At 45.6% G+C, this 17,590-nt stretch overlaps 2 protein-coding genes across 2 annotated transcripts in view; one reads left to right on the top strand and one right to left on the bottom strand.

Moving 5' to 3' along the window:
- LOC144937535 (magnesium transporter NIPA2-like) overlaps positions 1-7,569 on the top strand; it is a 24,465-nt gene extending 16,896 nt beyond the window's left edge. The window contains exons 6-7 of the mRNA XM_078864782.1: positions 5,090-5,449; positions 5,791-7,569. Of these exons, the coding sequence (XP_078720908.1) occupies positions 5,090-5,449; positions 5,791-6,068 (638 nt within the window). The 3' untranslated portion in view covers positions 6,069-7,569. The remainder of the gene's footprint in view (positions 1-5,089; positions 5,450-5,790) is intronic.
- A 2,196-nt stretch (positions 7,570-9,765) lies between these two features.
- Positions 9,766-17,590, bottom strand: part of LOC144937533 (tyrosine-protein kinase Tec-like) — a 70,292-nt gene continuing 62,467 nt past the window's right edge. Inside the window, exons 14-17 of the mRNA XM_078864775.1 lie at positions 16,793-16,857; positions 15,241-15,359; positions 13,178-13,335; positions 9,766-9,828 (exon numbers count right to left, since the gene is read on the bottom strand). Coding sequence (XP_078720901.1) covers positions 9,766-9,828; positions 13,178-13,335; positions 15,241-15,359; positions 16,793-16,857 — 405 coding nt within the window. The remainder of the gene's footprint in view (positions 9,829-13,177; positions 13,336-15,240; positions 15,360-16,792; positions 16,858-17,590) is intronic.

Raw genomic sequence — 17,590 nt, 5'->3', positions numbered from 1 at the left:
CATACACAGAAACATCACAGCCAGTTATAGTCTCTTAAAAAATGAGAGCTCCTGCCACATCGAGGGAAAGGGGCAACGGTAGCTGTGTTAGTGAGACACTTAGCCTGTTAATGTAAAGACATGTAACCTGGTGATGTACTCAGAGAGTCGGAAATAACTGCTGACATCGGCAGGTAGGCTGGAAACATCACAGTCAGATAAGACTTTACCTGGATAATAACGTCCTTCCAATGATTGCTCAGTTTTGCCCATCTTCTCGGTTGAAGTTGTGTCTGTGTTTATATATCTGGATGGCTTCATGAACAAATCTCTGATGATAGCCGGTGGGTTTGCAAAGTACTTTCGTCTTGGAAAAATCTATTTCGTGTGAGTCCACAGCGTTAAAACAATGATCAGCAACGGCAGAGGTTTTGGTCCTACCGTGTTTCAGATCCGCCTTGTGTTCACGAACACGGTCCGAGACTTGTCGTTTTGTTTCCCCAATGTAACTGCTGCTGCAGCCACAGCTTAGTTTGTAGACACCAGGGTATTGCATGTCAGGAATCACATCCTTCACAGATGGGATCAAATCACAGATTTTGTGTACTGTGTTGAAACGAACCTGGATCTTGTGTTTGTACAAGATTTTGGAAGTCTTTTTTGTAACCCCTGCTATGTATGGCAAGGTGATGGTTTTGATTGGGTCCTCAGATGGTTGTCTCCCCATGGCTGGGGAGGCAGCTTTGCAGATTGTGTGGTCTGAATATCCATTCATCTTGAGGTGTACGTGCTCCAGCTCGCTGGCTAGGTGGTGCTGGTCGGAGATGCAACGGGGCCCTATGGTGTAGTGTTTTGATGAGGTAATTCTTCTGGGCTGGATGGTGGTGGGAGTCAGGCTTTAGATAGGCATCCGTGTGGGTGGCTTTCCTGTAGACAGCGTGTCCCAACGAGCCATCAGGTCTCTTCTCGATCATAACTTCTAGTTGAATAATTGGTTTAGTGCTGGCAGGCCATGTGGCCAGATTACGAACGTGTCATCTACGTATCTCTTCCACAAGGAAGGATGTAGGGTGGTTGTCTGGATGGCATCTGTCTCAAATTTCTCCATGAAAACATTCGCTACCACTGACGATAAGAGAGAAACCCATTCATCTTGTTTGTAGAATGTACCATTCCAGGTGAAGTAATTGTTGGTAAGGCAGTGCCTCACAAAAGTTGGCACATGAGAATTCAGTCTCTGTTGGACTTAGTCTTCAATGATTGCAATGGTGTCAGGCACAGGTATCTTGGTGAATAGAGAGACTACATAGAAACTGACAAGCAAATAATCTGGAGACAGTGAGATGTCTTTGATTAGAGAAACCAAGTGAGCTGAGTTAAGTACAGCTGATGTGGTCTTGCCAGTGAATGGAAGCAGGGTCTCAGACAAATCAGGCCAGTTTGTAGGTGGGTGAGTTAATCGTGGAGATGATAGGATGGAGCGGGGTACCTTCTTTATGGATTTTTGGAAGGCCATAAAATCTGGGTGGTCTAGCAGCAGAAGGTTTTAGAGATAGAGCAGCTTGGTAGGTTCGATCAGAGAAGTCGAGTTAATGATGATATTGTTGGTTTTCGTAACCAGATGGTTGGTTGGATCTCTCCCATCCTTAAGAATGTCCTGAATTTTGTTGTATTTAGTTTTGTCCATGATGACAGTGGCATTGCCCTTGTCGGCTGAGAGGATGACAATATCATCTCTCTTTTTTAATTGAGCAAGTTCAAAACGCTCGTCCTTGCTGATGTTGCTAATGGGTTTCTTAGCGTTTTTGAGGATAGCAGCGATTTCAGATATTGCTACGTCTGCCGGGATGTATCCTAAACCTTTGAGGGCTACATCGACATGGGCAATGATATCATCCACTGGGATGTGTTTAGGGGTGACTGCGAAATGCAACCCTTTAGCTAGTACCGATTTTAGGCTGTCGGAAATTGGGCTGTTACTCTGATTGATAGCAATCTTGTTAACATCTAACTTTTTAACGTGTGGATCTGGCTTATTCTTAGACAGGAGGTTGAATTTAGCAATCAGGTTAACTTTACATTTGGTTGACATTGAATTGGCAGAAGAAACTATCATGTTATCTACATGGTCCCAATCAGATGTGGAAATTTTTTCTGTCAATGCTAAGTGAGATTGTAAGAGGTTCTTGTCTAATTTATCAAGCTCAAATCGGAGCAGTCTTATTCTCTCTGAGATTAGGGCTAGGCTAGCCCTGAACAAGATCCGTTTAGCATTAGGAGAAGTGACAGCAGCAGATGCGAGTGTAAAGGCGATCGGTATTACCTTGGTGTCGCGGCATCTCTTGAGAAAGGTGAGCGACTCGATCAGGTGAGCCTTCTTGTCTCGCAGTCTGTTAAGATCTAACAGTTGTATGGAAACCCTCCCCGTAGAGGCGGTTCAGTCTTGATTTGAAGCTTTCGTGAATCCATACTCTTTGGTTCTTTCGGTAAAGTCACGTAGATAGAAAACGTTATGATCTATTCATTTTCTATCTACGTGACTTTACCGAAAGAACCAAAGAGTATGGATTCCTGCAGTCACAAAAGCTTCAAATCAAGATTAAAGTAGCTTTGCAGTGTAACTTTTCAAATTTGGCAAATTTGGACCATGACACCAGCACCCAATGGTCTATTCTTCTTTGAATGACGTCACAGATTCGTTTAAGGTTCACTTCGAAGCAGACAACACATATTTTAGAGTTAATACACCCACAGTATTAACCAGGGTGGCCTGCTGGTTTCACTTAAATCATTACAGTTTATTAATGAGTTGTAAGCATTGACATGCCTAGAGGACCTGTGTATTTTTAAAAATTAAACCTTATAAAAATTACTTATCTATCCAGGAGAGACATGCTGAGTCACGTGACTTTTTGTCAGGATGGTTCTGTATTGGGTTTTAATTTTAAGATGTTTTCAGACAACTGATTTTTCATATACAATTCGGAGGAAACCGGAGCACCCGGAGAAAACCCAGGCACGCGAGGGGTAAACGCTCTATCCTCGCACGGATGGAAACAGATGGCGCTTGCTGGTTACTGCCTTCTGGCAAGCCAGGGTATAGCACCTCCTCGCCTCCCACGGGGAGTTTCTCAACACTTACAGTGAGGGAAAAAAGTATTTGATCCCCTGCTGATTTTGTATGTTTGCCCACTGACAAAGAAATGATCAGTCTGTAATTTTAATGGTAGGTTTATTTGAACAGTGAGATACAGAATAACAACAACAAAATCCAGAAAAACGCATGTCAAAAATGTTATAAATTTATTTGCATTTTAATGAGGGAAATAAGTATTTGACCCCTCTGAAAAACATGACTTAGTACTTGGTGGCAAAACCCTTGTTGGCAATCACAGGTCAGACGTTTCTTGTAGTTGGCCACCAGGTTTGCACACATCTCAGGAGGGATTTTGTCCCACTCCTCTTTGCAGATCTTCTCCAAGTCATTAAGGTTTCGAGGCTGACGTTTGGCAACTCAAACCTTCAGCTCCCTCCACAGATTTTCTATGGGATTAAGGTCTGGAGACTGGCTAGGCCACTCCAGGACCTTAATGTGCTTCATCTTGAGCCACTCCTTTGTTGCCTTGGCCGTGTGTTTTGGGTCATTGTCATGCTGGAATACCCATCCACGACCCATTTTCAATGCCCTGGCTGAGGGAAGTAGTTCTCACCCAAGATTTGACGGTACATGGCCCCGTCCATCGTCCCTTTGATGCAGTGAAGTTGTCCTGTCCCCTTATCAGAAAAACACCCCCAAAGCATAATGTTTCCACCTCAATGTTTGACGGTGGGGATTGTGTTCTTGGGGTCATAGGCAGCATTCCTCCTCCAAACACGGCGAGTTGAGTTGATGCCAAAGAGCTCCATTTTGGTCTCATTTGACCACAACACTTTCACCCAGTTTTCCTCTGAATCATTCAGATGTTCATTGGCAAACTTCAGTCAGGCATGTATATGTGCTTTCTTGAGCAGGGGGACCTTGCGGGCGCTGCAGGATTTCAGTCCTTCAAGGCGTAGTGTGTTACCAACTGTTTTCTTGGTGACTATGGTCCCAGCTGCTTTGAGATCATTGACAAGATCCTCCCGTGTAGTTCTGGGCTGATTCCTCACCGTTCTCATGATCATTGCAACTCCACGAGGTGAGATCTTGCATGGAGCCCCAGGCCGAGGGAGATTGACTGTTCTTTTGTGTTTCTTCCATTTGCGAATAATCGCACCAACTGTTGTCACCTTCTCACCAAGCTGCTTGGCGATGGTCTTGTAGCCCATTCCAGCCTTGTGTAGGTCTACAATCTTGTCCCTGACATCCTTGGAGAGCTCTTTGGTCTTGGCCATGGTGGAGAGTTTGGAATCTGATTGATTGATTGCTTCTGTGAACATGTGTCTTTTATACAGGTAAAAAGCTGAGATTAGGAGCACTCCCTTTAAGAGTGTGCTCCTAATCTCGACTCGTTACCTGTATAAAAGACACCTGGGAGCCAGAAATCTTTCTGATTGAGAGGGGGTCAAATACTTATTTGCCTCATTAAAATGCCAATCAATTTATAACATTTTTGACATGCGTTTTTCTGGATTTTGTTGTTGTTATTCTGTCTCTCACTGTTCAAATAAACCTACCATTAAAATGATAGACTGATCATTTCTTTGTCAGTGGGCAAACGTACAAAATCAGCAGGGGATCAAATACTTTTTTCCCTCACTGTATGTGGTGATCCACCAACCCTTGCCTCCACACTGCTGGATCACCGGCTGCATGCATAGCCACCACCGCCCGGCTACTGTAAGTGCATAGGGGTCAAATATGCAGCATGCACAAGTTGTGACAATTTTGCACCTAGCCTAAATTTAGTGTAAGGTGTGTCTCTTGCAGCTATTTGAAAGCTATTGTTCAATGCAACATTCCAGCCATTAGTAAGATCACCGAGCACCAGTGGAGCCTTACGAACAATTGTAGCCTTGTTATATACTGCATAGTCAATGTATTTTACCACGGTGCCCTACCACGTCTGCAAACCGCTGGATTAGATGCGAATGCCACCAGGCTCCTGTTGTTGCTGTGCGCGTGCTGTAGGCTTTATCGTGTTTGCCACTGTGGTCGTCATCTCCTCCCTGGTGCTGGTGTTCGCCGTGGCCCCGCGGTACGGCCAGACCAACGTGCTGGTCTACATCTCCATCTGCTCGGTGATCGGCGCGCTCTCCGTCTCCTCCGTCAAGGGCCTGGGCATCGCCATCAAAGAGGCCATAGGAGGGCGGCCCATGTTCAAGGAGCCGCTGACGTGGATCCTGCTCATGAGCCTGGTGGCTTGCGTGGCGACGCAGATCAATTACCTCAACAAGGCGCTTGACATCTTCAACACATCCATCGTGACACCGATCTACTACGTGTTCTTCACCACGTCTGTCATGGTGTGCTCCGCCATCCTGTTCAAAGGTGATGTGAACCCAGTGGAACATAACACGTTTACTATATATTTTGGTGGTCATGTGTTGAATCTGAGCAAGCACAAAAGTCCTCAAATCTAGTGACTGGGTGCTTTCTGCTTGCTCAAAAGTGCTTATTGTTACAAATTACATAGAGGATATTAATATCCTACAGCAGACGGAGTGCCGTTGGTACATTTTCACAGTGGCTGTTGGATTTGAACAAATTGGCCCCACGGCATGCGCACAGACATCTGGGCTATCCACTTTATCCAAATGCAGGTTTTGCGGTTCGTAATTTATAAACGCGTTTGTATTTTAGTAACTGTGTACTGCTCCATCCTGTCGCAGAGTGGTACCACATGTCAGCAGCAGACATCATCGGAACTATCAGCGGCTTCCTCACCATCATCCTGGGCATCTTCCTGCTGCACGCATTCAAGGACATCAACCTGACGCTCGGTTCGCTGCCGACGTTCATGCGCCGATTCGATCGGGCGCCCTCAATGACGAACGGCGGCACAAGCGATCGGCAGAGCCTGCTGAACGGCGACGCCGCGGAGCACCACGCCCCCTTGGCGCGCTCCTTCCCGTCGGGCCGGCGCAATGGCAGCTTGCTCGACATCTGAGCTTGAAGGTCGCCGGTGACTCACACAGAGGTGCCTCCATTTTGATGGCAATCCAAGGACGCGGGCGCATCCCTTGCAACGCGACACCTCTCTCTCTCGGCCACATCGCAGAAACTCAACGCGGTTGTCAGCAGCGGAGTGAACTCGTGGCCACCGTCGCAGACCCATCTTGGTGGAAGAGGAGAAGCGTTGACTGCGCAATAAATGAACTGAGCGACGTTTGTGAATTCCTTCCGTTATTATTTTGGAGCAATATACATAACCCACGGAATGCTGGCATGAGACCAGCAGTGGAGGCATGCACGGTTGCACATTGGAAAAACTGCAACACATGGGTGGGTGGGATAGCTCAAGCGGTTGTGCGCTCCATGTCAAAGCAATGACTCGGCACTGCCTTTTAAAGCCAAACATCTAGTTGTACGCATAGGACCTCATTTGCAGCAAGTTTGATGATCTCATTCCGGTCACCGATGGCTGCATGAAAGGACCCATATTAACATTTATTTTTGCGTGTGATTCAGTCAAATTCATCATTGTAGGCCTACTTGACAGACTGTTCTCTCGCCTGCACATCTTAAGAGAGCAGTGTCGCGGTTTATACAGCTGGACCATGAATGGAGAGCAGGCTAAGGTCTGTTATTGCACTGCTGGGTTCCACACTGTAACGGGCATCTCTTCGACCCGTAGTGGAATATCAACATGGAATAATGCTTCGCATTTTACAGATTACTGCACCACAAATGGAATATACACACATATGTTGAAAAACGTAAACGTTGACATACTAAATTTTAGTCGCAGTTTTTCAAGGTAAAATTTGGTGTTGCATATTTTTAGTATCGGGCTTGCATTGCTTACATGAGCACACATTACATTACCGTGCACATAAAGCAGTTTCTTGTACTGTAGGTTTATCTTGCTGTTGAAGTTGACACGTAACAATATCACATTGCAGCCTGCGTTGTTATTCAATTACATATTTTGTATTATTTACATTTGAGCCTTAAAGCCAGAGTGCTTTTGATGTATTCATCCAAGAGTTGCACGTGTAAAGTGTTCCATGCAATTGAAACAATGAAACGTATTGCCTGTATGTATTCATCGGGTCTCTCGGTCTCTGTTCTGCAACTGGGGACTTGGTGCACAGAGGTTGCTCGTAGAGCAGTTGGACTATTTTGATTGCGGTATAAAAATTTAATGATTTTAACATTGGTTGAAGTGTTTGCTGTATTATTATTTGCTTGGTAACGGTTGTAATTGAAAAAGTTTGTTTTTATTGGTTGAGATTGCCCACGTCATGGCTCAACAATACACACTGGTGTATGATTCAGTGTTTATTTTCTTTAGTACGAAGGTTGAGGACTAATTTTACATTTTGGACCAAATGGATTTGAGGTAATAGATTTTTTTTAATTGTATGTTTGGAAAGTTGATTGTAAAATAAAAATTTACATCTTTTTGAGGGAATCTGTAATTTTAATAAATCATCTGTAAACCAGTATTTGAACGTCTAAACGTTTGTCACCTTACAGTTAGTGATTTTGTGTATTGCAGTGCTAAAAGGTAATAAGCTGCTCATTATGGTGGTTGATTTGCCTCCAGGGCTCGGTTAATGCTTGTAACAGTAGACGTGGACAGAACCAGCACTGCGGAGTATATGGCTTCAATCCGAGGTAGTTGTCAAACAGAACAAGCTCTCAAGTGTTAAGTTGGTAGCCATAGTCTCACCTGTAGGTTTTGGCAGCCAGTGCTATAATTCACAATTGATATAGCCAACTAATCTGGCACAAGACCTTCCACCACCCAACAGCCAATGTAACTCAATTGTCACCGTGCAAGTGCCAATTATAATTGTTTCAGTTCACCGGTAAGTTTAACAACAATTCCCACAACCACATGTAGCAAGAAATTAGACGTGGTGTATTTGTAGTGTGTCGAACGAGGCACACACAGGAATCTGGAGGCACCACACTTTATTATTACACTAGCTTTCCTACCCGGCTTCGCCCGGGACTTGGATTCTTGTCTTGGATTAATACACGGCCTACGCGGAGGGTTGGGGGGGGATGCGTAACGTCAGCAGGCACACTGCGTAACGCTGCCGCATGCGGGTGACATCACAGATGTGACGTCACCGCTCACTTGCCGTGCAAAATATATGCATTATTGCGCCCCCTCCCCAAAATGCAAAAGTCTATTTTTATATTTTTTGCATTGTGCATAGTCTGGAAGCTACCCACATGCCAAATTTAAAGTTTGTTGCATGTCGGGAAGTATGCTAAACATTTGAACAGACACATTCACAAATTTCACTTTTATATATATAGATCTAGCCTAGGGATAACAAAACATTAACACAACACTAGAATGCAACACTGGGGAAGGGGGAACTACTCTCAACCCCTTTAAGGGGGTATCCTATCCCTCAGCCCTTCTAGCCGATCTCCCGGGCTCCCCGCCGCACCGATCGCTCCCCACGCCAGACTGAGCCCTCCACTCTGCCCCTGTTCCTCTTCCCTCCCCCGAGCCTCGCCCCTGGGCCGCCCCCGGCCACGTCTCCTGCTCGGTCTATTGAGAGGAACGGGGGCCAGCGTCACATGTCCCCGGGCCCTCACATCCGGGTCCCCTTAACTCCCTTGAGCCGGCACGTCCAGGTAGGGCCCACTTCCCGCGATGTCTCCGTCAACTCCCTGCAGAGGTACGTGCCCTGACTCATATGAATCGCGGATGCTTCCCGCGTACACCCTCTAGGGACGCCACTCACGTCCCTACATATTGCTTGAAACTACACCAAGCTTAAGGAAAATCCAGAAAGTCAATAAAATCCATGATGTCAAAAGATCAATTTTGAATCAACCATAGGCGAGTCATCACTGGACACAACCGACAACTGTGAACCAGTTTCACCCTCGGCACTCATCGGTACAGTCCAGTCGCCAATGTGTGCCACTGCCATCAGACTCAGGAAGTGCCATGTGGCGAGGGCTTAACCTTTGCACGGTTGGAACCCGCTCACATTGACGACCGTACTGTACTGATGAGTCATGAAGACAAAACCAGTCTACAGTTGTCTATCGCTGCTTCCTCTTGGAACAGCCACATTTTTTCAACTGTGTCAGTTGGTGGTCTGACAAAACGGCAACACGTTCAGTTCTGTTGTGTTGGTAATCTGGATAAGGCCGATAGCTTGTTTACATGCAATACATATATTTGATTTTACGAGCCCTGCTTTAAACTTCGGTGACAATACCCCAACCGAAATGACAGGCCAACACAGAGGTACATGTTTTTGAGAATTATTTTATTAAATATATTGTAACTTTTACAGAGCAGCGATATTCAAGAATATTTACAATAAAAAAAAGGTTAGACGTACCACACATGGAACGCGATGCAATGCTTCGTATAGACACAATGGTAAGTGTATTGATTCCTTTTCTCTGTACGGTCAGCATAGGTGACCCTCTATATGAGCTCGCATCGAGTTCGATATTCTAATTCCAATTGGCACTCGCTAACTCCTGTGTTAATTCCTTGTAAGTAATTTACAGGCCGATTGAATACAATAATTAACAAAATCGTGACATCATCATGGCTATAGTGATTGATGTCACCATGAATACAATACATACACTGTGTTTAATGTTTTAACTCTTGCAAGTAAAAACTGCTGTATGCCATAAATCACAACCCCTTATCACTTAAGCTGGTGCTGAATGGACTCCAGAAGACTTTGAAACGAAGGGCGTTCTTCAGGTCTCTGAAATATAAAAACAAACATCCAATTTCATTTAGAAATGACAGATTTATTTGTAATTAAAATATTTAACCTGGAATCAGGGAGAGAGATGACACCCACGTATCTAGGGCACAAGCAACGTTATCAAGAATAGATTACTTTCTGTTGCCAAACACCCTCCTCTCCTCAGTCACGAAAGTGAAATGCTGGACTTCGAACTCTTTGATCATGCCCCAGTCCTTACATAACCGCTATTGGACTTGGATGAGCTGAGACGCTGGATGTGGGCCCTAGACGGAACCATGCTTTGGGATAAAGAAACGGTTGAATAAATATCAGATGAAATAGGATCATTCGTGTAAATTCACCTAAGTGCGTCTCCTCCCACATTGCCGTTGGTGGTGTGGGACCGCCCTGAAAGCCTACTTCAGAGGGGTTCTTTATAGCAAGGGGCGCGTGGCTCAGGAAAGAAAGGGGACAGAGGATGCAGGGGATAGAGAATAGGCTCAGGCAGCTCCACTACGACTATGTATGTATGTTGAACTTCTTTTGCACAGTATGTAGCCATCCATTCCAATCGGAGGTGCGAGGGAAGGACAACAAACTAAACACAAAAAGCAGTTTTTAAGAAATCCCAAGATAAGGGGATGGGTGAGATCTGTCAAGCAAGAAAGGAGCTAGAATAGATATCTCACGACCAGACCTTCCCGACTGTTTATATACACACCATCCAAACCAGGACTAACATCCTGAGCACTAAAGCCTTACCATCAAATGAAACTTTCAGGGAATACTATTGTACACTTATGAACAGCCTACATCACAAACCATAGAATCATAACTATAGAAAGTAGGACTCCCCATCTCCCTCCCACACTGAAGCCAGAATTAGAAAGACTCATCACTCTTCAAGTACTCATGGAAGCTCTCAATGAGCTTGAACCTGGCAAAGCGCCAGGACCTGATGGCATAACTATGGAATTATACAAGAATATTGAGACCCCCATTGTGTCCCACCTACTAAACACCCTGAACGAGGCAGAACTGCATGGAAAGCTGCCGGACTCTGAGGAAAGCAAGGATTATGGTGGTCCACAAACCAGGAGCAGCTCAGGAGAATATAGTTGGTTATAGGCCAATCTCCCTGCTCAATGCAAATTATAAAATATATGCGAAGGTGCTTGCAAAAAGACTGGAGAAGGCTCTGTGAAGCATCATTGGGGAAACCCAGATGGGTTTTATCAGGGGTAAGGACTCCGCAGATAATATGAGGACCTTGGTCGATGCTGTTAGCGTCACAAAATTCAGAAAAAGATCCTACGCTATTACCCTTGACGGCGAAAAGGCATTCGACACGGTAGAATGGAGGTTCCTCTTCAGCACCATTGAAGAATTATGGATACCGACCCAATTTGTCAAGCAGTGCCAGCTGTTGTACTTGGCCCCCTGAGCAACGGTCTCCACCAATAGAATTGTATCAGGAAAGTTCGCACTCTCACGCATGGGAAGTGGCAGGGCTGCCCCTTACCCCCCCCCCCCCCACCGGTTCACACGAGCCACACAGCCCCTTGGCCGAAAAAACAGAGATCAAAGAGCTATTCCTAAAGAGACCGATAAAAACATATACATTTCTATGCAGATGACATTCTACTAACCATCACCGATCCAGAAACCTCAATTCCCATCCTCTTAAACGAAATGAATAAATATGGAGAGGTGGTGGGATATAAGCTAAATATAAACAAATCAGAAATAATTCCCAATTTCATAGAGTAGGAGACCTCCTGGCAGAAAGTGGCCACATTGACAAATTCTAATCCATTCGATCCAGGCACAATCTCCAAAACGTTCAGTTATATGGTATCTCCAGATTCGGGACATAATCATCATAGCTAGAGGAAAAGATCTGATTGCACCTCCACCTGCAATAATAAAATGGCTCCAGTTGGATAAAGAGAGATACAAACTATCTAAGGCATACCAGCTTCTACTCTCAGGGCGAAACGTGGACGATCTCAGACCCGAGCACTGTGCAAGCAAATAGTGAATCGACCAGTCCCCAACCAGACATAGACCCAGATTTGGAAATCCACTTCCCAAGGGACCAGATATATCCAATTAAAATTCCTACACAGGGCCTACATGACCAACCAGAAGAGGGCGAAATTTGGTACAGCCTTATCTCTGGACTGCCTGAGGTGACTCCGGGGAAGAATACAAGATTACGAACATGCTTTCTTGTCATGTCTGACTATTGCTGAATTATATGAACATATAATGGGAGTTTTCAATAAAATAAACAATACATCTGTCAATATCAGTATAGAAACTACCCCGTGAGGCTGACCCGAGAACAGAACGTTTTAAAGACTTTCAATATAGCAGCTAGGACACCATATTTAGTACGTCGAATAATCACGAAACCCCCTCCCTTACTCAACAGCTAAATTCATTAAGCCCAATCTCGGTCATGGAGCATCTGCGCTATAATCTCAGAAACAAGGAAGAAGAATACAACACGAGCATGGGGTTTATTTCCAAACGGTAGCGCAGTCTTCACCACCTCAACCCAGAACGGCAATGACCGGCCAACTCCCCCCCACCCCCATCCCCTCTCCCCCAGAGAAAGCCTCTCTACCCCGCCTGCTCTGAGGAGCCGGGTGTGGTGGGACAGCGGCTTGACACCGCCATGCCACATGGAGCCACCGCCCGGAACGTCAGAATGTTGAATCTGTACCGTCAATTTATGATGTGAGGGAGAATGTTGAATACAAACATTGAAGAAATATGTATCACCTGGAAAATTATTTTAGATTAAACATATCTGGTGTATAAGGGTGTCCAGGGTGCCTATGCTGTTCCCGTGTCTGTGTTTTATCATTCAATCTTACCTGACGATGGTTGCTTGTGTTGAAACTGAAACGTCGTATTCTATTATTATTTTATTTTATTTTCTACGTGACTTTACCGAAAGAACCAAAGAGAAATTCCTGCAGTCACGAAAGCTTCATATCTAGTTTTAAATATATATATAGTTTGTTAAATAGTTGCGCTAGCGTGATTACACATTGCCAGGAGGCTGCGTGGCTGATTGGATTTGTAATGAAATACTTTTTTTGTGGAGGGACAGATATGTGAACAAGACATTGTCTGCTTATTTATTATGTTACTTATATTCTCCACAACGAAGATAATTATTTCTTTGGTGTTGCAGAGTCAATACAGCGGGAGGTTCAGAGTAATGCTTTTCGACCAGATAGAATCTCATTTTCGTGGAAACGCAAAGGTGGCGGTCATGGGCAAGGCCAATAGCCAGGACCGCACATCGCGGTGATGATACAACGTGGCGAGCGAGTGCGGCATTGCATACCTCGTGCCAGCAGCTGTGCATGATAAGGTGCACAGGCTGGGTTGCACGCTCGGGCCGGTAGAGACGGTACCCGGCCTGCACCTGCTCCACAACGTTACTGTTGCTCCACGGATCGTACGGAAGCATCCCCTCCGAGAACACCTCCCACATGAGTATCCCTGCGACAGTCGGGAGCACAGGACAGCAGTCGGTCGCCACCTTGTCACTCTGCTATTGCTACTACCATGGTCACTGCTCCCGTGAACTTCACACTGATTCCTCCACCCATGTTGAGAACTTGGTCAACCAGACTGACTGTTTGTTACATCCGTACTGTGTTCACTCACGACACTGTAGGTCACAAGTACACACCCAATCACCTACTTGCTCACCACATTGCCGGTTGCAACATGCTCTTCATGCTTCTTGCCACGCACTGCTCCACTTTGGAATTCCCTCCCATTGTCTGATTTCCCAAGCCGTTCCATATAATCTCGCTCCATTCAAGACACGTGTTGATTCTTACTTTGATAGTCCTCTTTGTTCCTGGCTGCTTGACATTTTGGGCCTGTGCTTAGCAACTGTGTAACAAAATAACACGTTACAACGTGCTTCACGATGTCTGGATGCTTGTAGGCACAACATATGTGCAATGTTGTAGCTACCAAAATGCAGTTCCGCTGACACTTGTGATTAAGCGCCAAATGCTCCACCCCTAACCACTGGCAGCCAGTCCTTACCTCAAACCACTGATGTGTAATCTATCATCTAACACACGTTTGAGTTCCATTACACAAGTACTTGAGTGGTCGGCATATCTTCCATGTCTTGCTTAAAGTCACAAACCAACCGAGAGGTTATCAAAGCCCTTTCATATATTGTACTGCATTACAACATTCACAAAGGCCACTCATAAGCATACTTATCTTGTATTATTTTACATTTAGGAAGGCCTGCTTATATTTATTGACATGGCTCAGCCATAGCACGTTGACCACTTGTTGCAGAGGTTTGCAGTTCGAATCCAGCAGGCCACCCTTGTAAATACTGCGGGTGTATGAATCATGAATACTACTCGCCATCAACTTCAGAGTGGACCTTAAAGATCTCATGATGTCATTCAAATAATAGGCTACAGTGTGCTCGCCTCATGATCCAAAGTTGACAAACAAACAAAAATTATTCACCAATGTTTTAATTGGCAAACAAACAGGTACCGTCACCCCCTATGATCGAAACCTAACAGGACCCTCCTTAAAAAAGAGTGTTGAGAATCAGTGAAAACTTCCTGGGTGAACAAGCGTAATAATCATGTAGTGACTGGGAATGTCACTGTGTGGTGCCGGGCTTGCGAGGCCACGGCAGGATGTCTACTGTTGTGTGTACACCCCGAACATGGGGTGTAGTACCAGCCCTAGTGGGGGCTTGGGTGAGCACTGGTTAAGTGCGGTGGCACCACGCACAGCGTGCATTGCGGGCTCCCGTTGAGAGAGCAAGAGAGTGTCAGCCAGCTGGGGTTACGTTGGGGGCATGATACTCTGGCTGACCTGGGGACAAGTGAACAGATGATACTGGAGGGGGGCCACCGGTGGAGGGGGCCAATGGGTGGTCACATGGTCCGAGAAGAACTCTCGAGAGCCTTCGGGCAAGGGCGAAAGAGATCGAGAAGGTGGGCGGGGCAAGAGGCGGAGCCAGCCCCAGCCCAGCCCGATATAAGGGGGGCCCTGTGAGGGGCTCGGGGTTCCTACTGTTGAAGAGGTAGGAGATCCACGTCAAGCTTGAAGAAGCCTCCAGCCACGCGGTCCGGGACGCAGCTTGTGGTCCGGACCGGGATAGTGGAACTGTGTCTAGTTCCGCCGTAGCGTGGTTAGTTGGGTGGTCACCACCCGAAAGTATGTTGTGTCAATAGCCTGGAGTATCTTGTGCTAAGAGTTAAATAAAACGTGTTGCTCCCAAGACAACGTCTGCGACTCAGTTGGACTCACTATAACCATGAACAGTAGGGAGTCCCATTCGTTGCTGAGGATGTCAGCTCCTTCACCGTCATCTATGTAGTTTCCGGTGGCGTCAAGTGGACCGTTTACCGAAGGCCCACACGTCCGACTTGCTGCTGAACTTGTTGTTGAGGAAGACCTCGGGAGGTGACCAGCGCACGGGGAACTTGGTGCCAGAGGAACTGGTGTATTGATCGTCCAGCACGTACCTGCCGCACAATCACAGCCGCACGTTCACAAGTTTCAGAAGCTCAGAAGTGTACCCCCCCCCCCCCACGAGTAAAGCCCATTGAGCTAAAAAGCTCTCTTTCGAGGGCAACTCGACCGGCAGTCAACAGCAGCAGCGGCGTTGTGCCACGCGCCCCGAGACACCGCTCACGCCACACCCCATCCCACTGCTGCGTGGCAACATCCCACTGTGCACCACACCACTCGCTACTGCTACGTCACAAACTATTATAAAAATCCATCAAACATTTTTATTTTATTTTACCAGGTAAGACCCACTCCACTGATCTATACAGTATAGCCCTTTCTCACAAGCGACCTGGCCACAAATGATAGCTCAGCAAAGTGGCTTATCATGAGGATATTTATATTATGATGTGACTGCATTCAGATTGACGTCAGTGTGCTTTTTCTTTCAGGAAACATGATGTTATTTTACCATTTCGGCCGCGCCCGAGCAGAATATCCAGAAATGGGAGAGTTCTGTCAAATTCCATGGTGAACTGGATGGACGGGTTTTGCGAGTGTATTAAAGATGTTTATTAATGACGAATAAGAATATATTTTACCCTTTCTGGCAATAAAACAGGAGGTGTTAAGATGTTCAAACACCAAATGAATACCTTTTTCAAGACATCAAGTTCACATTAACCATCCACGTACTTGTGGAAAAACATGCAAACAAACACTGATTTTATGTATGCGTTGTTTTTTTAATTGATTGGCCTACACCAGAGACATCCTTCTTTATGGCCGAGTGTCAGACCAGAGAACGCCAAAAAGCGAACAGTACAAAGACAATGCAAGTATTAGAACACTTATAGCTAGGGTCGGGCAGTTATATCTATGAGACCTTTTTGGCAGTATGATGAAAATAACAATAGGTTTTACCCTTTCTGGCAATAAAACAGGTGTTAAGATGTTCAAACAGCACATAAATGCATTTTGCAAGGCATAAAGTCTGCATTAACCACACATACTTGTGGCAAAATATGCAAACAAACACTTTCTGATAATGTACGCATTGTCTTTGAAATGTATTGCTTCAGGTTTTTTGCACTGGATTACAGATGCACTGTAGAGGTGGGCAGCAGTTAGCTCAACGCACTGCGAATCCGGCAACCCGAGTTCGATTCATTCACACCCCCAACATCAGTGACTATAATAATTATTTGAGCCGGCCCTAGGCCTCTCCTAGGTCGACTTAGCCTCAAATAAGTATCTGGTGCAGTGTGTAAACATCAGAACTGGGGAGACAAAGGTGGCTGGGCATGGAACTGGCCATCCAACCCTGTGTATGCCTTGCCGCAATTCATACTGCTCGCTAACAGCACTTGTCCCAATCGTTGTTAAAGCTATACGGGGGGGTCTCTGTCTTTGCATTTTTTTGTTCCAATTGTCTATCACGCCTCACCTGCTCATGCCGAAGTCGGACACTTTCACCGTCCCCTGTGCGTTCACCAGGCAGTTCCGAGCGGCCTGGGACATACGGCAGCAGCACACGGAAGTCCACGAGCTTGGAGTTGATACACGAGAGCCCTTGAAGCTCGCTCGTGCGTGTGAGAGACACCATGGACACGGTGGATACGATGCTCATCGAGGTGACTTTGCCACATACAGGGAGGGACGCCTCTACGTACGAACATTCGACTTACGAACTTTTAGAAATAGGAACAAACCTGTCCGTATGTCCAGTTACCTGTACGGACCGAGAGTCGTAAGTTCAACCGTCGCGCAATAGATGGCGGTGGTGGCATTTACATCTGCAGAACGTAAAGAACTAATGGCATCTATAGGAGATTGTACAACTTTTAAAGCCATTCCCAGTGTTTAGTGTACACGCCGTACACCATGTTTGGAATCAATAAAAGTAAAGTTGTACTTACGAACAAATCGATTTACGAACAGATCTCTCTAACCTAACTCGTTCGTAAGTAGAGGAAGTTCCTTACTGTATGTTACTTGTGGAAGTGTATTTTGACATATTATCACCCTAAATGTATTTTGACGTTCCAGTAAATCAATTTACTATTTCGATTTAAAGCTTTCGTGACTGCAGGGATTCATCTTCTTGGTTCTTTCGGTAAAGTCACGTAGAAGGGAAATAATAAAATTTCGACAGACCTGTTCTTCACCTGAGGATGGCTGCTTGCGTTGTGGCCGAAACGTCGTGAGAATTATTTTATTATGTTTTATTTTTATTATTTTATTA

Source organism: Lampetra fluviatilis, chromosome 19, assembly GCF_964198595.1.
Source record: "Lampetra fluviatilis chromosome 19, kcLamFluv1.1, whole genome shotgun sequence".
Classification (NCBI taxonomy): Eukaryota; Metazoa; Chordata; class Hyperoartia; order Petromyzontiformes; family Petromyzontidae; genus Lampetra; species Lampetra fluviatilis.
Note: the sequence above shows the minus strand (reverse complement) of the source record. Positions and strands in the feature narration are given on the sequence as shown.